General features: G+C 34.0%; 3 protein-coding genes across 7 annotated transcripts in view; 1 reads left to right on the forward strand and 2 right to left on the reverse strand.

Moving 5' to 3' along the window:
* Positions 1-6,064, forward strand: part of LOC143919333 (TBC1 domain family member 12-like) — a 65,026-nt gene extending 58,962 nt beyond the window's left edge. The window contains exons 4-6 of the mRNA XM_077441594.1: positions 2,293-2,875; positions 2,951-3,287; positions 4,578-6,064. Of these exons, the coding sequence (XP_077297720.1) occupies positions 2,293-2,875; positions 2,951-3,287; positions 4,578-4,792 (1,135 nt within the window). The 3' untranslated portion in view covers positions 4,793-6,064. The remainder of the gene's footprint in view (positions 1-2,292; positions 2,876-2,950; positions 3,288-4,577) is intronic.
* The window catches only part of LOC143919338 (polyprenol dehydrogenase-like), a 28,190-nt gene extending 11,358 nt beyond the window's left edge, over positions 1-16,832 (reverse strand). Inside the window, exon 1 of one of the 4 annotated variants that reach the window (XR_013261220.1) lies at positions 16,722-16,802. The gene's annotated coding sequence lies outside the window, so the exon portion shown is untranslated. Of the gene's footprint in view, positions 1-8,644; positions 8,855-16,717 lie in introns of those variants that run through there. The other 3 variants (XM_077441602.1, XM_077441606.1, XM_077441605.1) reach the window with 3 other exon arrangements.
* Positions 8,256-15,013, reverse strand: LOC143919339 (polyprenol dehydrogenase-like). Of its 2 annotated transcripts, none has more exons than XM_077441609.1 (2): positions 14,311-15,013; positions 8,256-8,861 (listed from the first exon to the last, which is right to left on the reverse strand). In XM_077441609.1, the coding sequence occupies exons 1-2, from the start codon at positions 15,007-15,009 to the stop codon at positions 8,520-8,522; spliced, it is 1,041 nt and encodes a 346-aa protein (XP_077297735.1). In that variant the 5' UTR covers positions 15,010-15,013; the 3' UTR covers positions 8,256-8,519. The 2 variants fall into 2 exon arrangements, with proteins under 2 accessions (XP_077297735.1, XP_077297734.1); XM_077441608.1 differs by lacking the exon at positions 14,311-15,013 and adding an exon at positions 10,878-12,162 and having other exon boundaries at positions 8,299-8,861.
* Positions 16,833-17,083: the final 251 nt, after the last annotated feature.

Below are 17,083 nucleotides of genomic sequence, written 5' to 3' on the forward strand. Positions count from 1 at the left end.
TTATGCCAAGCATACAGCGTTCCATACTTCTTTGAGTGCATTGGATTTTATTTTGCATCTTGGCGTTCAGTGTCCAAGTTTCACATCCATACGTCATCACTGGCAAAACGCATTGATCAAAGATCCTTTTCTTCAGGCAGAGTGGCATTTTTGATTTAAAAACAGCATTCATCCGTCCAAATGCACTCCACCCTAATTTCATACGTCTCTTTATCTCTTCATTTTTACTACCAGACATGTCAATTATTTGACCTAAATATAAATAATTATTTACTACTTCTACTGGTTTATCATCTAAGGGGATGCTATCAGGCATGCAATAACTATTGAACATTAGTTTAGTCTTATCTACGTTAATTTTTAATCCTACTTTTCTACTTTCCCTGTCCAGCTGTGTTAGTCTGATAAGTAGGTCAGCTGAATCACGAGCTACTAAAACTATATCGTCTGCGAACCGAAGGTGACTCAAAAAGCGACCATTGATGCTTACTCCGGCTGTATCCCAATCCAATTTCCTGAAAACTCCCTCAAGCACCGCATTGAATAACTTGGGCGAGATTGTATCTCCTTGTCTTACTCCTTTTCCTATGCTAAATCTATCTGTACCTGAAAAAATTTTAACCGAAGCTGTGGCATTCTTATATATTTTAGATGTATATATATTTATATTAAGTAAAAAATGTTACATTGAACAATATTTTATTTGTAGTATGAAATGAAAAAAAAAACATTTCGATCGCAGCTATGTAAAAGTAGAATTAAAAAACTCACATGATTTCAAATACAAAATATTTGCAGTCTAATTCTGAATTGCTTAACTTATTATACAGTGTGGGCCAACTTGGTCGGTTGCCGGTTGAAACCGTGCCGATCCTATATGCGAGACTTTTAATGCTCAGTGTTAATGCGCATTTCATCCATTTTAGGTTGCTTTATATTTTTATGTTGTATAAGTACATATCTTATCAAATGCTTTTGCATTTTAGCATTTTAATATGAAATGCATTTGCTATTGAAATGCTGGCCTAATAAAAAACAATGGATTTGTAATTATTTTTATTTATTAGAAGTTTTTAGACTTATTTCGGATTTTATTATTTTAAGTGTACAAATATTGCATATATTAATAAAACATAATAATGTGTTCTTTTGTTTTATAATCCAATTATATTTTTTTTAATATATTAGAATTTATTTTTAAATTGTACATGTACTTTTTATATACCTCCTTTTAGCTTCACTTACGATTACAATTCAGGAAAAAATTTGCCTCTTATCCGATCGTTTTCATACTTTGCCATATTGCTCATTTTGGTCATCAATATAAGTAAATGTATCCTCCGCCATTACGATGGAGAAAAAATAGGTTGTGGCTATTTGCAGGTACTATATCTGCAAATTATTGGCTATTTGCAGGTACTATATCTGCGACAGGCGCAAAGCCTTCTGCGCATGTCACTGTCAGCGTGTTAACTGTTAAAATTTTGTTTTAAACCTCTTAAAATTTTGATCGAACTCATAAAGGTGACGTAGAGTAAAAAATATAATCCAAATTATTTAATATTATTAATTGTTAGAAAATTATTATCATATACAACGTATAATACCTACATACAAGTACAAGCCGTGAACTAGCTAAATGATATAAATCTATTGTAATAACGTGCGAAATTTATTTGCCTCATGTACAATATTGAACGATTGATTAAACAAGTCTAGCATACATTAAATGTAAGAAATTATAATTGGATTATAAGTTCACGCGCATGCGCAGAAGGCTTTGCGCCTGTCGCGGATATAGTACCTGCAAATAGCCACAACCGAAAAAATATCGCGTGTAATAGACGCGTTTGAAATTAGAATTTCTGAAAAGTGCCTCATGTTTATACAGTTTTTAGTTTTAAACATAGATGGCGGTAGTAAAATAATATTATTGGTATTTTTATTCAAAATAATAATTTAAATGATATAATTTTTTTTTTATAACTGCTTACGATAAATGCGCATTCGTTTTAAATTGTCCCCCTCTGTTATTGTGTGGTTTCCTTTTCCGAGTATAAATATAATTATCTTCATATAAACAGTATGTTCTCGAACATTATAATATGCCAATTGTTCATTGTTTGGTAAATATAATATGTACATATGTAATTCATTAGCATATCTTTAAAATTTATCAAAAAATTCCGGAATTAAAACGTATGGTATTTATCAGACTGATAAGAACTACAATAAACAGGATGTGTGTATCTCAAAATAAATATATTTCATGTGCACTTTTTGCTATTTCAGAAAAAATACTAAAAAGACGAAAGAACTATGGTGGAGCGGCCTGCCGCCAGCAGTCAGAGGCAAAGTTTGGCAACTAGCTATACCAAATAATCTCAACATAACTCCTCAACTGTATCACATATGCGTGGAGAGAGCGAAACAGAGGCTTATAGAAGCGAAACTGAGAAAGAACGGCTACAAACTAGACAGAAGCGAGACGGAGCAAACGCGGTATTGCAACGGTGACATCAAACACCGCAGATTGAAATCTGAAGATGATGTGGACTCGAATTGCACCGACCGTGAAGATGTCAACCTGCGACTGCACGAAGTCGCTAAAGACTCGTCGTACATGCACCGCAACTACAGCGAGCAGAACCTGAAGAAGTACGACTCGGACTCGTACGACCTGAAGAAGAACTCGCAGTCGAATCCGGACCTGTGCGATTACAGCAACGAATGGAGCATGGAGTTGATCCAGCTGGACATCGCCAGGACGTTTCCGAACCTGTGTATTTTTCAACCGGGCGGGCCGTACTTTGATGTCTTGCACGAGTTGTTGGCCGCCTACGTATGCTATCGACCGGACATCGGCTACGTACAGGTAAACTAATGAACCGTAATAATTAAGGTTATTTATAAAAAGACAAAGCATCCACACGTGTATTTCTTTTTTTAGGGTATGTCGTTCTTGGCCGCCATTTTGATTCTGAATATGGACGCTCCTGAAGCGTTTGTTTGTTTTTCAAATCTGCTGAATGGACCGGTGCTGCGTGCCGCTTTCACGCGGGACGGCTCCACAATGCAGATTCTTTGGACTGTGTATTCCCATCTCATAGAGGCTAATCTTCCCGCCGTTTACAAACATTTTCAAGAGTCGGCTCTGGGACCGGAGTTGTATCTGCTAGAATGGTTGTATAGTGTGTTCGCTAAAGCGATGCCGTTGGACGTAGCCTGCCGAGTCTGGGATGTGTTCTTAAGAGACGGTGATGAGTTTCTGTTCAAGACTGCTTTAGGTGAGTGTGATAGTTCTAAGCAGTTGCGAAAAGCTTGTTGTAATTACTACGCATACTTTGACCGGTTATTGAATTCATTTTCTTTCCACATTGAAACAATGCTAAGACTTGCATACGGCAAAATTTCAACTCGCCAGATTAAATTAGGTTTTTTTTTTTTCAATTATATTTTCCCATGATGCCATTACGGGTTGACCCTGAGCGACATCTATGGTATTAAACTTGTACATATATAAATTTTAAATCATTTTCAAATAGTGGTGTCATAGTGAGTAGGATGGTTTTGTCAATTTGATGAGGAACCGTTTCAACAATGAAATCAGATAACTTGGCAAACACTGATAGGAAACGATCGACTTGGAGTGACAAATATCCAAGTCTGACCAACAGTGCTACAGAAATACTTCCAAATAAATTCTTTTCAATCAAGACAACCCAGGAACCTCTCAGTAGTTAGCATTAACTGTTGTGGTTAAAACAAATATTTTCGTTAATTTTTAGTTTATTTGATTGGGTATACATATGTATACTACATGCAGGCATTTTCTAGTATTGGTCCAGCGTTTGCCACTAAAAAGAATTTATTCGGAAATATTTATGTAGCACTGCTGGTCAAATTTCATTGTTGAAACGGCTCCTCATTAAATTGAAAAAAACCATCCTAACCGCGAAAAAACTCTTCCATGGAATTTCTGAACTTTGCACGGGATTTTGAGGCTTATATGCGCCTATTTCAACTGTTTTAAGGTTCAAAATTGGTTGAATATATTACTTAGTTGAATGCCATCTATTCAATTTGCTTAAAATGAATATATACCAGTCAAAAATTAGTTTTTTGTGGAACCATACTGAAACCTCATCTATGTGACGTCACGTCTTCATACAATTATGAAGAATGATTATTTGACAATAAATCCAATACTAAGAGATATATTATGTATTTTATTGTTTAAAATAATACTTTATGTGTTAATTAACATATCTGGTTACTTTGAGTAAATATTAAAATCTGTTTTTAAGGTCGAAAACTCGATTGCCAAATTCGCGAAAAAGGTGCCGTGTACAGGGCTTGTTCGCTATATTTATTGCCGCGGGCAAAGGGTTAATAAGTGTTTGACGAAAATTCGGCCGCTTGCGGATCAAACACAAGACCAACACACATTACTTTTATTTAATAACTTAATATGCCAACACCCATGCGATGATACGTCATCGCGTACAACACTAGTAAATAAATATTTGGCCATAACATGCATACAAACGTTTTTTAAAACGGCGATCAATTTTCAGGCGTGCTTCACCTCTACCAGGAAAAGCTCGTCAAATTAGACTTCATAACTGCGGCCCAGTTCCTGACCAAACTGCCCGAAGACTTGTGCCCCGACTCGCTGTTCAAGAGCATCAACGCGATCAACATGTCAATAGATAGACTCTCGTTTCAACAATTAGTCGACAAGTACAAAGATGGCGGAATAAACAATTGGGATTCTCATATCGTATTATAATAACTTATAATCTGTCTGCATGCATGTACGTATTCTTGCCATATTCCGAACGCGTCGATCCGCTTCTCCGACGGAACGTGCGTGAACTCTCTTGCGCTCCGAAATACTGTGTATTTTCAGACGATGTATAAATTTGTGTGTGTGTAATGTAATAAGTTGACCTGTAAATATGTATATAATGTGCAATATCATTAAATGAATTATATTTTATGTGCGCGGTTCGAAAAATTTATTGTTGTATTGTGAAAATGTTGATTATTATTACTATCGAAATGTTACGCATATTCATATTTATCAAAATATTATAATCAATTCATAGATCAATTGCAATATTGTACTCTTCATATATGTATATTTTTTTTCTTCTTCTTCTTCGATAACTTCAAATTACGGTAACATGCTTTTAAACTTATAATATTATTATCTCATTAAAATTATATTATTCCTTTACACTTACAGCACTGTTTAGTTTTTCGAATGTATCGGAACGGTTGTAACGCAGAATGCAAAGGATTTTATACAATAAGCATGAAAATATTAATCCAAACCAATAAAAAATCATTAATCCAACTCTGAAGAGGTTCAATATTGACACATATCACATATAATAAAATTAATATTTTAAACTATATAAAATCCAGGTTTAGAAATACTCCTATTATATGTACTATTTAATGTTATTTTGTAATGATTTCAAATTTTTATTATATGTATGCATATGATTGTAGTAGTAATTGGCCACTTGGATTTTCAACATAAAACTAGATGAAAGCCTTATTGTAAGCACACAAGGTTCCTATTTGTTTAATTTAAAATCCAAACGGCCAATTATTGTGACCTCTCCGCTATTATTATTATATATTGTACAATTTATTGAGGTATGAATCTTTTTATGACGTTGATGTATTTCATTTTATTTTCTCAATGTACTGAATTTTATTAGCGTATTAAGCTGAATAGTATATTTGATGATGATTCTCGTGAAACAAATCAATAAAATATTTTACTTCAAATCGACAATTCTCATGACGACGTACAATTGAACTGACGTCATTCATTGTTGAATGCGAATCTCATTTGCTTTATTACTATTATTAATATATATATTTAAATTTATTTATGTGTGAAAATGCCAATCAAAGAATAATTCTTTATATATAATACATATTATTTGTATCTAATAATGTTATTTTATAATTTGTTAAGATTAAATAATTTATCATCTAAAATGTGATACTTAGGTTTATTGTACGGTTGTGTGCGCAGTTGTATAAAAAAAAAAAAACTATAAACACATATATTTATAGGGACATGTGAATATGTGCATATATTATGCACACATCGCAATACAAGATGTGAATATCAGTGGTGTGCAAAAAAAAAACGCACTGAACCAGTGGCGGGTGGACCTCAGCGAAACAATATGCAGTTATTATTCGTACGCCACTGGTAGGTGTACTTATGTATGAGTCATCACAAATTTTTCCCAAAAGCTTAACAACAAACTTTGACAGTAAGACAGTCTCCGCTTCGAATGCCAATTATATGTATTATAACCAGTGGCGGCTCTTGGATAAGATATCTGGGGGTGCTGCGGTTGATTACTATTAAACATTATATGTATTTTTATTTCATTATAAAATTGATTCTTCTGTATTTTTTCCTTGAGAAAAGGTCTATCACCTTTTCGTTAAATTTTCCATTGTTCATGATCATTTTTTTACTTTATCTATGTGCGTAGTTTTCAATTGACAGCATAGACAAGCCGTCAATCTTTCCTGAACAATCAATCTGAGCCGTCAATCGTATATATGTATGTCTGTATTCTTTTTATTGACAAAAAACACCGTTCTGGATCAAGGGTAGTCATTGGAGTTGTAAGCAGAATTTGATTATTAGTTTTGTTATTTCCTCAAGAACTTTGCATAAATTGTTTGCAGAAATAATTTTTAACTATGTTAATAAATCATTAAAGCTATGCATTTCTTTCCTTGAGTAAAACACTTTTAATTCATTCTGAAGCCTTTCTTTATCTAGAATTGGATATGATTCAACAGTTAGTAGTAGATCTTCCATTGGCATTTTCTTTCTGTACTTTTAAAGCGAAAGCAGAAGGAATGAGAAAAAGTGACAGGTGTCGGACGCAACACGAAATACTATCGGGAGTGGCAGTACGAGACCAAGCTTCTGGCTGCGAGCGCCCTCCCCCCCGCGCCCCTCCTTCGCCCACTCGAGCATATTCCATCGAAAACCGTACTGCACAAAATCATAAACGATGCCTCACTTTCTGATATTAGTACCGCGGTGTATGATAATTATTGGATGCATCAGTGTGTGGACGAGCATTTTAATACACGCTTAAATTGTATTGATATTTTCATATAATATACATAAATTTATGTATATTATAATATTACATTTTTCTCATATGCTTTGCTCATACATTTGCTTGGGGGTGCTGCAGTTCTGCAGTGCGTATGGACGAGCCGCCACTGATTATAACATCATCAGCTCGAAGCTTGAGTCCTATTTACCATCTGTTTTCTAAACTGACATTCTAAGAGCAGGCCTGTTTTAGATGTCATATCGTGATAGCCTCATTAGTGTATGCTATTTATTACAAAAGTCAGCTATGTGTGTGCAGTGCTGGTTTTAGGGGGGGCTGGGTCAGGCGGCGTCCGAGGGCGCCAAATAAGTAAGGGCGCCGCTCGATGCGCCAAAGGCGCTTTAAAATTTAAAATTAGAGCGCCAAAAGCCATACAAAATTTTAGATTAGAGCGCCAAAGGCAATTTTTTTTTCTAAGGGTGTTTAGAAAAAATTGCCTGAGGGCGCCATTGGGTGTAAGGCCGGCACTTTGTGTGTGTCAACTATGTCAGTTATATACGAAAATCAAATGCCACCAGTTCTTGCCAGGTCTTCACCTCAAGTGAATATGCCCTTTGAGAGTTTTAAGTTTGGGCTAGTTGCAAGATGACTCCCAAAAATTGAAAATACAATGCGACAAATTCCATGACGACCATTTTACTTCTTATGATGATATTAACCAGAACTTTTCCACAAAACCTGCTCTCTGTATAGCTTATCTTGTATAAATTCTTTTCCCATTAACAAGAATGGGCAATTTTTGGCTACAATTCATAAAAATCTAACACGCAAGGATTCTTATTGATCGAATTGCTAAATGTGATGAATAGAATTCAAAATGGTCACTGATAATACTAAGGTTATGAAATTTAAAATGGCTGCTTATATGACATGTCCTTTTTTAGTAAAAAAATGTTACAAAATTAATAATAACGTCAAAATACAACAAAAAACTGTCGTAGAATGGCGTAGAAAATTCTATAAAAAAATGTATGTATTTACAAAATTATCATTTGATTAAAAAAAAATTAAGTGATTTTATATTATTTACATATTTACATGGATACATAATATGAAAAAATTAATAATATTTTATTTCTCTGGCAAAAAATTGTTATTTTGCTGTTAAAAATTTTTTTTTAATACACTCGTTAAAAAAACGATTCACACAATTAATAGCTTTTAATTATATGCAGACAATAATTTGTGATGACCCGTATTGTTCATAAGCATAAAGGCACCCACTGATACGAAACACATATTCGATAATATTAATTATATAACAAGTGTACCCTTTAATATGGAATTTGGCTATAAATGAAATGAAATATACATATATATATTTGAAAGTATCGAGTATTTTTATTGGACGCCGAATCTTTTTATGTTCAACATGTCGCAGGTGACGTCGAATAGTTTCTTCTGCTTTTCTTCGTTTTTCGAATACGCCGTCGAGTAACCCTCCTCGCAATTGCTGATATAATTACCGCCGGGTTGCTCCAACTCGGACGAAAAGCAGCAGTGGAGTACGGGTCTGGCCCCTTCCTCGGGCGTCTTGAAGAGAATCTTCAGCTTGCCGGCCAGTTGGGTCTGCGGACACTTTGTCATCATATCGCTGGCCACTATGCCTGGATGAGCCGCGTACGCTCGCACCGGAGCATCAGCGGCCAGCAGGAGTCGGTTAAGATGCCTCGTGAACATGAGCTGAAATTATTTAGTATACTCATAGTGTATATTATATATGTACGTAGCCGTTTGTTATGATACATATTTGGTCTTGGCAACTGATACATATATACATATGTATTGGATATATATGTACAAATATGGGTCTACTCTAAAGTATCTTAATAGGCTCAAACTAATCTAGTTGCGAAACAAGGGGAGGCGATGGAAATATCGATGCCCCGGGCGCACCGGATTTGAGGGCACCACGAAGGCAAAATATATACATATATTTATTTATTGTCTTGTCATATTGTGTAATAACTTGGGTTCACCCTTAAAATAGCAATGTGAGCGGGGGACGAATTCACCAAAAAACATTTAAGTTTATTAGTGTTCTTCGTAATCAGTCTGTCGGACAAATATGATAAAAGTAGGCGGGGGGGGGGGGGGGGGGCAAAGAAATTTTTCCTCAATGCTATTTACCAGGCGCTATTTACCTTCCTTACACCACTACTCATGCCATGTAATGCGTCAGAGACTCTTCTACACATGTAGGTTTAGGTGACTTAAATTATCTAACACGATAGTGAGTATGTATGTATATAAGTGGATTTTATTGCTATTTGGAATGCCAGTGGAGCTTATTAACTTGCAAAGTGTAATGGAGGGGACAGCCTTCCACTCATCGTTATTTCAATTAACTTGACCCTTTGAGTGTTGACGCCTTTTCTATTGAAAGCCCCCCACGCTGAAAATTTCCAACTAGAATTGTTTAGAAATCCAATAGAAAGCAGGTATAAAAGTTGTAGCTAATCCAAACAAACCCTATATAACTACCGCCGAGGATTTCGAGTTTTGTAAAGGTGTGTTTAGACTCTCTAATATATTTTGCAACAATATAAAATAAACAATAGAAGTCTATTAATGAATGTATTTTTCCAAAACTAGTTCGATCTTCTTCATTGTTGTTAAAATGTAATGCTCACAATCTAAATCCCAAGCCACAATCTAAAATACTCAGCAGTTAAGGATTTCCATCGATAAATTCTGCTATGGTTATAAATTCAGAAATTCGGTGTAAACCAGTCTTTATAAACATTGACACGGATTACACGACCTATGTTCAATGCATTTTTTTTCTATGCTACCTGGAAAGGCTTAACGGGTAGTATTCTTGTTTATTTTTTACATACTCAGCGTATTTCAGGCTCATGGACTTATTGGCAAAACGCCGATCGGCGCTGGTTAGCATTCAAAGGGTTAAAAATAAGAAAGAATATACAAAGTCAGCGATGTTCTGATCAATAGGTATCGCGTATTGAGTTCATAACAAAGCTCAATAATAATATATATATATATATATATATATATATATATATATATATATATATATATATAAAAACGGACGCGATGTATGTGGGTATGTTTGTGGCGGATGCGTGGACAAGTATGGGGATTTAAAATACGCTGCGCGGAAACGTACACACATACACACATTCACGAAGACACACACACACAAACGTTCATTCATCATTTCGAACGGGTGAACGGGTTGGATCGACGAGTGTGTAATGCGCGCACTCAACTTTTTCTATTAATACGTGAGCACGCACGCCAATAAATTAACTTACATTATATTTATATATAACACTCGTTGTTTTACCCGGCTTCGCTCAGTATTTGTAATATAAACAGCGTAAACATGGCGAATCTAACAGTAAATATTCATTTATTTTGTTAATTAAATTAATTTGAATCGAAAAAAAAATGATATTCAATCAATCGAATCGTCGTCGTCGAAAACTTTAACTTGTTTTCGATTCCCAGCCAAAAATACTTACAAAGTCTCTTTCGAAATTGTATATTAGATATAACTTTAATTTAATTCATGTATCAATTCCAATTCGAAACCACCCGTTGAATTCAACGGGCACAACACTAGTGAATAATAGTAATCGAAATTTATAATTCCAAATTACCTAAAATGAAGTGGTATAGCTATAGAGTGCTAAATATCAATTATGAAACGGCAAAAGGTCTTGTAATAAATACCTGAGCCAATTTAGACCTAGCGTAAGCGTCCGTCGAATTGTACGACCTCTCCAAATTAATATCATCAAACTGAATCTCGGCGCCGTAATGAGCACAGGAAGCAACGTTCACAATCCGAGCACACCGACCAGACTCCCATCCCTTCTCCAGACGATCCATCATCAGATGAGTCAACAGAAAGTGGCCGACATAGTTAGTAGCCAACTGAGACTCGAACCCGTCCTGCGTCAGATGAAAATCCCCATATATAATTCCAGCATTGTTCACCAACAAGTGCACTTTGGGATGTTTGCTCTTGACGACATCGGCGAACCTCCTGACTGACTCCATCGAGCTGACGTCCAGTTGGATCACATCGGCGCTCGCAGATGGAACCTCGCTTTTGATATCGGCGACCAGGGCTTTGCCGGCTTGCACGTTTCTAACGCCGAGTATGACATGATAGCCGCTCTTGACTAAACCTCTCGAGACGTATTCTCCGATGCCTCGAGCTCCGCCGGTGACTATTGCGACTTCCCCGGTCCTCTTCGGCACATCTCCGAGTCTGTTTTTCCGCCTGTTTATGATGTCGGCTATCGTCGACATGGTTGCCATGCCAAAGTAGTTGATTTCATGCCGCATGTTTGTCAATATTGCACTCGTGATTCTATTACTCGTGAGTACAAAGTAGACTATTACAAAGACGACTGTCCAAATGAATAATGACATTGTGCAACGGACAATCACTCACCGTACGAGTCAAAGAGCAAATGCGTCCAGCGTATTTACTTGCGTTTATTTAAACAAAAATTAGGAATGGAGTGAGAATATCTACATTAAAAATAATACTCGGCCTTGAATTATATGCCTAGTGTACATATATGCAGATCGATGTTTAACGAGTGGGCTTTTACGAGGAAGATGTTATTGAAGTTGATGAATCAAGAGAGTTTTCCAATATAATTGACTCGAGTCCATTATTAACAAAATCCTTTATATTACATTTAAAAACTGATTACATGATTGAAGGCCTTCATTTTATACATTTATTACTAACCGGATTGAAAATTACTAACGAAAAAAATTTTGTCAATGTTTCTAATACAAACAGTATATTCAGAGAAGAACCCGCTTTTTATGAACCATTGTCAATTTTTTTTTTTATATAAACAACATACTTAAGCTACCAATAATATTTCACAATTACTGTCATTTCTATAATCTTTACGATTTCTAATCAAACTCTTAATATATGTATTTTAGTCAGTGGTGTAGTGCTAAATAAAATAGAACCAAGGCGGTATTTAATTCTTATAATATTTTTTTTATATTTTGTAAAAGCTTCCATACTGCATCCTCTTCAAAATCTTTGATTTTTCGAACCCGTGTTTGTGTGTCAACAGCAACATTTGGCTTCAGCAATGTTAAAACCATATATATATATACATATGTCAAAACCTATCAAATTTTAACATGTGAATTTAGAGATGACTATTAATTAAGCTGAGTTCCCATATTTTATCTATACTCAAGTGCGTATGGTCAATAGTTCAAAGAACATTTTCTTTCAAAGTTTTGGGTGGTTTTAGATAAAAAAAAAGACCATTTCATACGTACAATGTTCTATTATCTATACGAAATCCTATTGGTCGAGTGGCGGTGAAAGATATAGCATGTACGTTTTACCTAAGAATCTTCCTACAGCAGATGGCTGATTATAGTGTACATTTCGATCGTTCATGAACATACCAGTTTATTCATACACGAACTAAACTGGCCAGTTATAGTGTACAAAAAAGAAAAATTGACAAACGAACTAGTTTAATCATGCACTAACTATTAGGCATCAAAAGTATTCTCACTCGTTTCTTACCCTGGGTTGCAATATTTTTATTATTATTTACAAGGCTTTTTTATTATTATTACAAGGTTTTTCTATGTTTCACTTTGCTAATGATTCAGTCGAAATTCGTACATTCTTCAGATCGGTTTGATACTTTGCCATTTTGCGTGGTTTGCTCTCCGATATAAATTTAAATCGCTTCTGATAGTTGGATGGTGAAAAATAATCGTAAAAAAGACATGTAACGACTCAAAAATTTTGAAAACGTTGACGTTTGATGACGAGTAGCCTTATATGTTTGATTCTCAGAGAAATGTTATAATAATAGAAGTGCCCTTTGGAATAAATTTCTTGTTTCAATACACGCTTAACGTTTCCATAGCTACGCAATATTGTACACGTATGCGTATACTAGCTGTCGCCAAGACGCTTTCATGAAAACTTTCATATACAATGTTAATTGAATAATATGTTACTTAAATAATCAATTTACTTATAAAAATGTATCCCATGTTGTTTATTGTGTGTTTTTGAATGCATCGTGCAATTTTTAACGATGAACTTGCCCGTTGCCCTTGTCCACAGAAGTTTTTATCGGACATACGTCGACTACCAAGCATGAAATACGACTGATGCTAAAATTATTTAGGATTGTCTGTGGACAATCGTCACTTGACAACAATATAACGCTTAAAGCCACTTCTATTATTATTTATTTATTTAATAGTTTTGGACCATTGTGGCATTACAGGAAGAATCTAATGCGCCACAATGGCCTACATTTGAAAAAGATATAAAAACATGATATAAAAACAAGTAAACTGTAAATAAAGGAAAAAAGCAAAAGCAGAAAACATATTATAAAATTTCTCTGCGCCCACTTGTCTAATCAGATTTTAATTGTTTAAACGCTTATAACTTTATCTTTTTCACACTATATCTTATAAAATTTGAATTATAGGCTCTCGCTATTTCTCATATATAAATTTTTATCTTCACTAATCTGATATAATAATTCCGAAAGAGACTTTTTATGTATGTTTGTTTGGTTCGTAAAATCCGTGACGCTCAATAATAAATGAATATTCAAATTAATTTAAATAAAATAAAACTATTCAAATAAATATAATCAAATGTTTACTATTAGATTAGCCATGTTTAAGCGGTTTATATTACAAATACCGAGTAAAACCACTAGTATGTTATATAATTAATATTAACGGATACAGGAATGATAGCAACATTGTAATGCTGTTTCCGTAGGATTTCCCTTTTGAATACTTGACGTTTTGACAGCTAAAAGTTTCACGCGACACCTGGTGTGTCTATTCGATAGCTTTTGACTGTTTGCACTTAAACTAAAACCAATAGTTCGTCTATGAACAAACTAATAAGTTCATAAATGAACCGGAGTGAACACTTTAACTGCAACATACACACACAATACATGCGTATATGAAATGATTTAAAATTAATAAGACATACAAATTGACCTCCAAAAGCTCCATTCTATCTTTAAAATGTAAAACCTTTCCGAGGACACTTCACAGGCAGTAAAAGTGTAATAAACATCATGATAAATCGACTATATTCAATATATATAAGACATACCATTGCAAGTTTAGACTTGGAGTACGCCATGCTACTATTGTAATAGTGATTCGAGTTCAGATCTGCAAAATCCAACGAACAGCATCTCACGTGAGCAATCGACGACAGGTTGACTATGCGAGCGCACTTTCCACAATCCTGGCCGCCATCCTTCAAACAATCCATCAGCAGATGAGTCAACAGAAAATGCCCCAGATAATTAACACCTATCTGCGACTCGAAGCCGTCGACCGTCAGACGAAAACCGACAAACCCAACCTCGGCATTGTTCACCAGCAAGTGCACTTTGGGGTACTTGATTCGAATACCATCAACGAAACTCCTCACAGACTTCGCACAACCTAAATCGAGCTGAACGAATTCAACGGATCCGAGCAAATTCTCCGCCTCGATATCTCGGATTGAATGTTCACCATCTACGTTCAATGTGGCAACTATTACATGGTATCCGGAGTTTACTAATCCTCGTATTACGTGTCTGTTGACGCCTGTGACTATAGCCACATGTCCTTTCCTGATCGGTGTTTCTTTGAGCACGTTTTTCTTAGTTGTAAAATCCGATATGGTAAACAAAACATACAATACGCTGTCGTACACATAGTTGATGAAAAAATCAACGTTGTCGATATGAATAATGTCCGTGGCGAAGAATATAATAGTGACGACTATTACGAACACGTATGGCAATGAAGGTAACATTTTTATGTGTGGCACAAAGTATAATCGTAGTAGTGAAATTTAATTAAATTTTCATAATAAAAAGGAAATACAATTCAATATATATGTAAATTCAATCCGATTTGAATCTCGGAGATGAATATACTAATGCAGTGATTGAATAGCTTCGTGAAAGATGAAATACATATCATTTGCACCGTCTACGAGTTGTTAATTGAGGTAAAGGTTTTTATAAATGAAGAATTTATTATCTTCGACACTTCGATAAATTCAAGGTTTTTGTAAAAAGTGAAATTACTGCAATGTTCATTAATTTGTATTGCAGGCTTGAGTCGTTAATAATGTGTTTTTTTTTTTTAGATTTATATACATATGTACATTGTGAATATTTAATTTCAATTTAAAAAAAAATTATAAAAAGAAAAAAATAAATGACGATTTATATAATGTGTCAATAATATGTATATATGAACATAATACAAAATACAGTCGTTATTATAAAATTACATTTAAAATGACATACATACAAAGACTAATAACAAAAAAATTGTTGATAAAAAAAGGAGAAAAATGCAAATAATTAAAATGTTGCCATTTAAGAAGATTGATTTGTCACGACAACTGATATTTAAAAATAAAAATAAAAAAGTATTAAAAGGCATATTACAATTACATGCATACTCATTCGCTTTTTTTTTAGTAAGTAAGCAAATAATTAGTCAAAAATTCATTTTGGTTTATAAAAAAAAACGTTGATTTATATCATCATTGTATATATGTATGTACATATATAATATCGGTTCGGTGATTATTGGTCACAAAGCGCTCGCCCAAAAGTCACAGAAATTTCTCTAACGGAACATCTGGCAGCCGAAAAGTCCATCATACTAACGAGAACTCGAGTGCTAAATATTCCGTATTCGCGATTTTCATGGCAAAAATTGTCTTTTGGTCGATCGTAATGTGACTAATAATCCAATTACCATAATATAGCTTTTCTGTGTGTCTGTGTAAGATAACGCTCGCCGTACTATATAATAGTCGTTTCTATTCGACATTTGTACGTCACAGCTAAACCTCTGCGTACAAATATAATACCAAAAGAAAAAACTTCTATATATACTGTTGGCTAAGATGGCACTAAGTCTCTGAGCAATTACCGCCATCTATTGAAAAATTATTCAATTAATTAAATTATTATTGGTGTTTTATATTGTTTATATTATAGTTGGGTAGTTTTTAGCATTTTTTTTTTTCATACTTAACAATTAAATATAAATATTAAATTAAAGATATTTCAAAGGTATTTGAAAAAAATACGACTGGGGACGTATCGAACACAGGACCGGCACATTTATTTTAATTTGTTTGTATTCGATAACTTAATATGCCATAAACCATGCGATGATATTCCATTGGGCAAAACACTAGTATATTATAATATAGAAAATAACCATCACATATGAATATGTATAGGAAAAAAAAATTTCAATATAAGTTAAGCCAATTGAATTCAAAGGTTTTTTCTGAATGTACGTAATAATAATCAACATTTTGTTTCACAAAATTTTATATTTATTACTGTATATTTTGTTTTAAATCAAGTGTCAATACATAACCTAAAATTATGGACGATGTTTAAATGTCAAATACAAAATGAATGCCAATATTTCGAGATTGATTCTATCAATGAATCAGATGTGAAAATATGATTTGAAAATAAACACACTTACAGCATCTCGTCATCATCTTTCTGACATTTGGAAATGAAACACAAACACAAACGTCAAAATATGTAAACAATACTGAATGTCAAGTGCGACCACTGCACCCAATCGTATCATAATTATTTTTTTGTTGAACCAAATTAACAATCATAACAACCAATTACTTAAAATTGAAAAAAGGAATTAAATCAAATATCCATATAATAATAATAGCTTTTATTCCAGACGATGGGGAGAATAGTGCAATCCCCAACGCCCATATAAATAATATATAGATAATAAAAAGAGTATTGAAAAATAGTAAACAAAAAATACATAGGTAAATATATAAATATTATTTATAATAAATAATAATAATTTAATGTCTA

This window comes from Arctopsyche grandis, chromosome 11, assembly GCF_051622035.1.
Source record: "Arctopsyche grandis isolate Sample6627 chromosome 11, ASM5162203v2, whole genome shotgun sequence".
NCBI lineage: Eukaryota > Metazoa > Arthropoda > Insecta > Trichoptera > Hydropsychidae > Arctopsyche > Arctopsyche grandis.